Source organism: Salvia splendens, unplaced genomic scaffold (genome assembly GCF_004379255.2).
Source record: "Salvia splendens isolate huo1 unplaced genomic scaffold, SspV2 ctg29, whole genome shotgun sequence".
NCBI lineage: Eukaryota > Viridiplantae > Streptophyta > Magnoliopsida > Lamiales > Lamiaceae > Salvia > Salvia splendens.
Genome location: NW_024598929.1, coordinates 7,373 through 14,718, shown reverse-complemented (window position 1 = coordinate 14,718; position 7,346 = coordinate 7,373). Strand labels below are relative to the sequence as shown.

General features: G+C 37.4%; 2 protein-coding genes across 2 annotated transcripts; both read left to right on the top strand.

Moving 5' to 3' along the window:
• Positions 1–362: 362 nt before the first annotated feature.
• On the top strand, positions 363–1,992 carry LOC121789605 (formin-like protein 6). Its single transcript, XM_042188022.1, has 2 exons — positions 363–874; positions 1,004–1,992. The coding sequence occupies exons 1-2, from the start codon at positions 524–526 to the stop codon at positions 1,790–1,792; spliced, it is 1,140 nt and encodes a 379-aa protein (XP_042043956.1). The 5' UTR covers positions 363–523; the 3' UTR covers positions 1,793–1,992.
• Positions 1,993–5,831: 3,839 nt separating this feature from the next.
• LOC121789606 (cyclin-D5-1-like) lies at positions 5,832–6,999 on the top strand. Its single transcript, XM_042188023.1, has 5 exons — positions 5,832–6,026; positions 6,105–6,191; positions 6,257–6,557; positions 6,637–6,770; positions 6,847–6,999. Exons 1-5 carry the CDS (start codon positions 5,832–5,834, stop codon positions 6,997–6,999), a joined length of 870 nt encoding a protein of 289 aa, XP_042043957.1.
• Positions 7,000–7,346: the final 347 nt, after the last annotated feature.

Here is a 7,346-nt window from a genome sequence, read left to right as displayed (position 1 = left end):
CTGAAAGCTGGAAGGTGCTGGTCGCTGGACTGTTGTTTGAAGGTGCTCGGCTGCTGTCGGCGGCGGCGGCGGCGGGCAACAGTGGGTGGCAGATTGTTGGGCGACAGTAGAGATTAAAAGGTTGTGGAATTAGGGTTTAGAATTATTGGGGTTAGAATTATTTGGGTTAGAAATTATTGGGCTAGAATTATTTGGGTTAGTAGATTTATTGGGCCTATGCAAAATTAAATTAAAAAAATAAAAGCCCAATAAAAGTCAAAATTAGCACCAAAAAGTCAAAATTGGGCTAAAATACCGCTATTGGGATATGGTAGCGCTATAGCGCCACGACCGCCACGGGCTTAGCGGCCGCCACAGAAAAATGCTACGTATCGGTGTAGCGATAGCGTTTTCATTAAAAACTGATATGCTATAGCGCTATATCCCCGCTATAGCCGCTATTTGACAACATTGTGCCTATCATACATATATATTTAGGTTTTATTTATTCAATAAGAACAGAATCATTTTGCTTGTAAAATTCATGAAATGCATATTCTATTTCTGTATAAAACCCATAATTATCATATATGACAGAAATTTTAGAATAGTTTACCATAAAATGGAAAAAAACATCTGTTTTGGTGCCACAGGAAATCAAGAAGGACTAGGTCCAGAACTTTTTGAGACTTTAGTGAAGATGGCACCAAGCAAGGAAGAAGAGATAAAACTTAGAGAATATAATGGCGAGATCTCTAAACTAGGCACAGCGGAGCGATTCCTCAAGGCAATACTTGATATTCCATTTGCCTTTAAAAGAGTGGAGGCACTACTTTTTAAAGCAAACTTCAATACGGAAGTAAAGTATTTGAGGAAGTCTTTTCAAACCCTAGAGGTACTACCCATTAATCTGTTTAGTTTAACTTGCTGCTACAACAAGAGCTACATATATTTGTGCACCTGCTCACCTCAGTTACTTGTCAGCCACATAAATGGTCTTATATATAGTTTTTGATGCAATCAGGAAGCCAGTGAAGAACTGAAGAATAGTCGCCTATTTCTTAAACTACTTGAAGCTGTTCTACGGACAGGAAATCACATGAACGGTGGTACTAACCGTGGTGATGCAAAAGCTTTCAAATTGGACACTTTGCTGAAACTAGTGGACATAAAAGGAAAAGATGGTAAGACAACCTTACTTCACTTCGTTGTCCAAGAGGTTATCAGATCAGAAGGAACAGGTACCAATACAAGAAGTGAAAGTCAGCTGCAAAAAAGCAATCTAAAATTCAATGAAGAAGATTTCAAAAAGGAAGGATTGCAGGTTGTAGCAGGGTTAAGCAAAGAGCTTGGCAATGTAAAAAATGCAGCAGGGATGGACTCCGATGTTCTGAGCAGCTATGTAGCCAAGCTCGAACAGGGATTTCAGACAGTCAGGAAGGTCCTGAAGTACGAGAGTAATATTGCACAAGACAAGTTTTTCGACTCGATGAAAGTGTTTCTGGAAGAAGCTGATGATGAAATCTCCAGGGTTAAGGCTGAAGAGAGAAAAGCCTTGTCCTTGGTGAAAGAGGTAACACAGTATTTTCATGGAGATGATGCGAAAAGAGAAGCTCATCCCTTGAGGATTTTCATGGTCATACGAGATTTTCTCTCGATACTAGATAATGTGTGCAAAGATGTAGGGAGAATGCAAGACAAAGCTACGATGTGTTCAGGAAGATCATTCAGAATATCAGCAGCAGCGCCATTACCGGTGCTTAGCAGATACAACATGCAGAATGATAGAAGCTCCGACGATGATAGCATGTAATACTGCATAAGTCAAGAGATAATCAATATAACCAAGTATAGCAAGAATCAAACAGCCATATACTCACATTGGAATTAGACAGCTCTGAATGCATCAGCAGCAAAGTGGAATGCATACTGAAGATCTTTAGTAGCAAACAAAGGAGACATGTAAACAGCAGGTTTTGGATTCTGAATAAACACATGTTGATTCAACCAAGAGTAGTGAAACAAATCAACAATAGGAAAGAGGCTTGTATTTTTTGGTGCTTAGCCATTGATAATAATATTGTGCTTGTTTCGATTTATACATACCAAGATCATTTCAGTAAATTTCATCTTAATTTTTACAATTACACTCCAATTTCATCCCTACTCTACCTAACAACATTACAATCTATGATGAATGTATATGTATCACTGCATAAAACAGAGTAATCGCCTAAACTGCAGATTGAAGAGAAAAGAATTGCCAAAGCTGCAGCATTTATGATTACTTACCCAAATTGGGCTCTCACTACTTTTTGCCCATTCTTTCCCAAACATTTTTACCCCTTTTTATCGACACATTTCACTTAATTTTGGGCAACTTTCGCGGACTGCTTCTCCTAACTGTTGCAGAGTTTCGAGGTTTCACCTTCTTCTCATATTCCGTCAAAATAATAGCATTGCATTCTTCCAACTAGACTCCTCCAAATCATCGCCGGCGGAAGTGAATCAATCTCTGAGATAATAAAAACAGAACTAAATAAAGAGAAAACAATTATTGATATTTTTCTTTAAAATAGTTTTGACGTGGACAAAAGAAAAAAATTAATAAAAATAGTTGAATTAAAATATTATCAGTGAAAAACTACATTTATTTCACTATAAAAATAGATAAAATTTAATTTTAATGAATATACTAAAATAAAATAAAACTTTCAATTAATAATTAATTACTACGATAAGAGAGGTATATGTAATAAGCTGAAGTATTTTAGAATTATGGTCTAATTAAGCAAGATGGGTCATTGAAATAAAACTGGTAAATATTACTTAAGAGATGTTGCGAATATTAGTTCTGTACTTCTGTAGGAGTATTTTTAGAATGTCAATTGGGTCGGTTTAAGGATTTTAGATTAATTTGGGAATTAATTAAGTGCGGCCTAATAACATTGAAATTTTATCATGTTATAAATTTTCAATTATAATTTTAAATATTCAGGATTCAGACTAACCTATCGAGCTAATCGAGTTGCTAACGATAAAATTACCATATGATCAATACAAAATATTCATAAAAGGTAAAACAATTAATTATAAAAAATTACATATAAACTTAAACTCAAACATAAATAATTATTAATAGTATAAAAATACTGACATAATAATAATAATAATAATAATAATAATAATAATAATAATATAATAATAATAATAATAATAATAATAATAACAATGATGATGATAATTGGTAAAATTAATTTATAATGGATAATGAACTGAACATTGAATATAAAATTTAAAATGTTAAAATAAAACATAAATACATTCTGAAAAAAGTAAAAGCATATTTTCAATTAAAATTATTCTAAAAAGTATTGAAATTTTCAATTTATTTATATGTTAGTATTGTATTAAAATGATACAAACTAATAGATTAAATATAAAAAGAAAGATTATGCATACAATTATTTTTATTATAGAAATTATCATTGAAATGTCAAATCAGTTGTTAAACAATACGACAAAAATAGTACATTAGGTTCAACCCACTGGGACAGCGTATCAAGTTCCAGGTCAGCCTTATTTGAATTGCAGGTCAATTGCGTGTAGACTAATCAAATTGTAATTTTATTTGGTCAAAAATTTCTAACCTGAACCCTCTAAATTTATCGAGTATTAATTTTATTCAATTAGGTAATTACATGTAGCCATACTATTTGTAGTTTGTACCAAATAAATTGCTTTTTAATATATTTTATTCATTAGATATTCTTTCCATAAAATTTTGAAATAAGAGCACCCACAACCGTGCTCTTGCCAACGAGCATGGCTGTGGACCCGGCGCCACTATTCCTACATGCTCTTAGGCAAGAGCACAACATCCACAACTGTGCTCTTCCGCAAGGACCAGCACAATTCAATTTAAAATTCAATTAATTAAAAACATTTCCATAATATTAAAATTCATTAAAAAACCACAATAAATATTACAAATTTTAAATAAAACAAAAAGACATAATTAAAATCCTAAAAATTAAAAATTACATAATTAAAATCCTAAAAATTAAAAATTACATAATTAAACTCCTAAAAATTAAAAATTACATAATTAAACTCCTAAAAATTAAAAATTACATAATTAAAAGCTAAAAATACCCCCATGGAAGACTACTCATCCGGCGGCACTACCCCCCAATTGTTTTTGGAGGCCCAATATCATGGCCTCGTGCGATCGAAGTTGCGAGGGGGTCATAGTGGACCTATCGGCCATATTGAGTTGGGCCAAAAGGGTCCACAATGAGTTGGTGGGGGGTGGAGGTGGCGCATATGGAACGTGAACGGGAGTGGGAACGGGAGCATCGGCGGTTGGCCACCGCCTTCTTCCTTCCTTGCGGTCGGCGTTGGGAACCGCTCGGGCCGGCGTCGGGCTACCCAAGTTAGCTCCGGCGAGTTGGCTAGCCACTTCTTCGGAGCCGGCGTCGGATATGGATACAGACCTTGACCGTTTGGAGGAGCCGCTAGAGGAGGATGTTATGCCTCCCCTATACTTCGGGTGCGTCCGCGTCTCCTGCCAAACGTTGAGGTACTTGAACGGCTTGTAGTTCATGGATTGGTAGGTGCTCATCGAGGCAGTGATGATGTCGACCTCGCTCTAGCCGCTCCCCGCCGACCGCTCTTCCTGGAGGAAATAGCCATTGAACTTGTCAATTTCTTCGTTGGCTTGGTAGATGGCGTTGCGCACCATACTCTCGTTGCGCTCGACTGTTCCCGGCGGCCGGTTTTCATTGTACCGGCGAGCGATATGGCACCAAAAGTGATTGCCGGATTGGTTCGTGCCAACCACCGGATCTTCGGAGATTTCCAAGTACGCCGTGAACAATTTATCCATCCCCGCCGGAGTGTACGGTGTGCGGACACCGCGAGTAGGAGGAGTCGAAGTTTGGGAGGGGGCGGTCGACCTAGGCTCGGGTGTCCACCCGTATCGCCCTTCGGGGGGCATCTTGGTCGTCGATTGGGTATGGTCGGTAGCCACCCGGAACGCCCGAACTTTGGGTTTGAGGAGGGGCAGAATATTCCGTTTCCGGACTAGGAAACGGTTGTGAACCGAACCATTCGGGGTTCCAACCATGGGAGCTCGGGGGGTTATCGCCTTGGCCGGACATTGTTGAGAATGGAAGATGAGAGAATGAAGATGATAATGGATATGAGAGAATGAAGATGATAATGGATATGAGAGAATGAAGATGAGAATGGAAATGAGAGAATGGAAATAAGAATTGTGTAGTGTAGTGTGAATTTTTGGGTGTGAAAGTGAGGGTATTTATAGATGAAAATGTGTATTTTAGGGGGAAAAAATAAAAAAAAATTAAAAAGTGTAGAAAACGGTTAAAAATGGATATATTTTTTTTGGAAGTGGAAAAATATATATTTTTAATTTTTTTTATTAAAAACTGATTTTTAATAAAAAAAAAAATAAATTCAAAGGCAACGGCATACCGTTGCCCAATCGCGTGCCGCCACGTCACCTGCTCGCTGGCACGGACGTGCTCGATGCAGCGAGCAGCGCCGTGCCAGCGCGCACGGACGGATGGACGCCGTCCGTCCACCGTTGCAGATGCTCTAAAAGGAGTAGCTCAATTTTTCGTTTCCAATAATAAGATTCGAATGACGCCTTTTGGAAATTTCATGACTTCATTCTAATGTAGCGTTGGAAAGTTTATATATCCTCAATATCTTTAGCCCATACTATACAAATACAATTAATTTATTTTCTAACTAGTAGTACATAATTTCTCTCCCAAAATTTCTACAAAAGTCAAGAAACATTAAAAATTTAAAACACACACAAAAAAATGGATTCCGGAAGCTCACAGCCACGTGAAGAAGGCGACGGCTTCTGCTCTATTTCCGATTCCGACCGCCAATACATCGAAACGCTATTGCAAACCGAGCCCTCCGTTCAATCCCAAGCCGACGCCGATTCTGTCTTGACGGACGCCTGGTGGTTTGAATCCGAGCGCAAAGACATCATCAAGTGGATTCTTCGAGTCTGTTTCTCTCATTCTTGATCACTAATTTCCTCTTTTATGATTGAATTGAAAATTTGAAATCTTACTCTGTTGCAGAAACGGGTTGAATTTGAGTACACAGCGCACACCGCGTATCTATCAGCTCTCTACTTCGACCGTTTTCTGTTAAGAATTGAGATTTCTGTGAGTATGCACAAGTACATTAATCTTGTCTTTTTTTTTGCTTATAGCTGATTTTTTGAGGACAGGATGTGGAGCAGAGGGTGATGCTTCGGATTCTGTCGATAGCATGCTTGTCGTTGGCTGCGAAAACAGAGGAGATCGAGGCGATGCCGTTAGGGGAGCACGTCGGAGAGAGGCACTACTTATTTCACTTGAATTTGATCAAGAAAGTGGAACTGAAAGTGTTGGAGGAATTGGAATGGAGAATGCACATGGTCACTCCTTTTACCTTCTTCGACTATTTTGCCGCCGTATTTAGCGTTAAACGTAGTGATCATCGAGATTTGATCGGAAAAGCCAACGATCTTGTTTTATCGATAATGGAAGGTATTTGAAAATTTGAATTACTCACACTTTTTATTTAATTTATAATTTTTTTTGTGTTGATTGGTGTTTTTTGGTGCAGATATTGATGTGGCGAGGCATCGGGCGTCTGTGGTTGCAGCCGCGGCGGTTTTGGCAGCGCATGATGAGTGTCTAAGTAGAGAAGCATTGGGGAGCAAGATGGATGAAGTTCCTTTTTGGGGTGATGTTGAAAAAGTGAGTTTGTTATGTCAAATTATGAATAGTTGGTAATTTTATTGGTTGATTTATGTGATTTAATTGGTGTTTGTAGGAAAGTGCAGTGTCATGCTACAGCAGGATGCAAGGGATTATGGAGTTGGGGACACCAGAATCGGTTGTTGTTTTACATAATGTTGCAATTGCAGTTGATGATTCAGCAAGCACAAGCAGAGGGGTCAAAAGAAGACTTCACTTTGATTTTTAGAAGGCATCAATTGATGAATGAATGTTTAGGTGCTTCATTTTTGTTGTTACTCACTTACAATTTCCTTCAATTTTTGGATTGTTGCAATAATAAGTAAATTTGACTTAAGAGGGATTTACATAGTGAAAAAAAGCGTGAAGTGAACAGATAATCAATAGCAAGAATCAAGCAGTTATTATCGAATTGAATTTAAGGATTATTAAATGGTTAGTTATTATTGAATTGGGAAATATTATAGCATTCCGTTTATACAAATATACGGTTGTTTAATACATGTCATAGATGATATTCTAGTAAAACTTATGTCGTCCATAACCAAGAGAATTTTTTGTGAAAGTATATAGGTA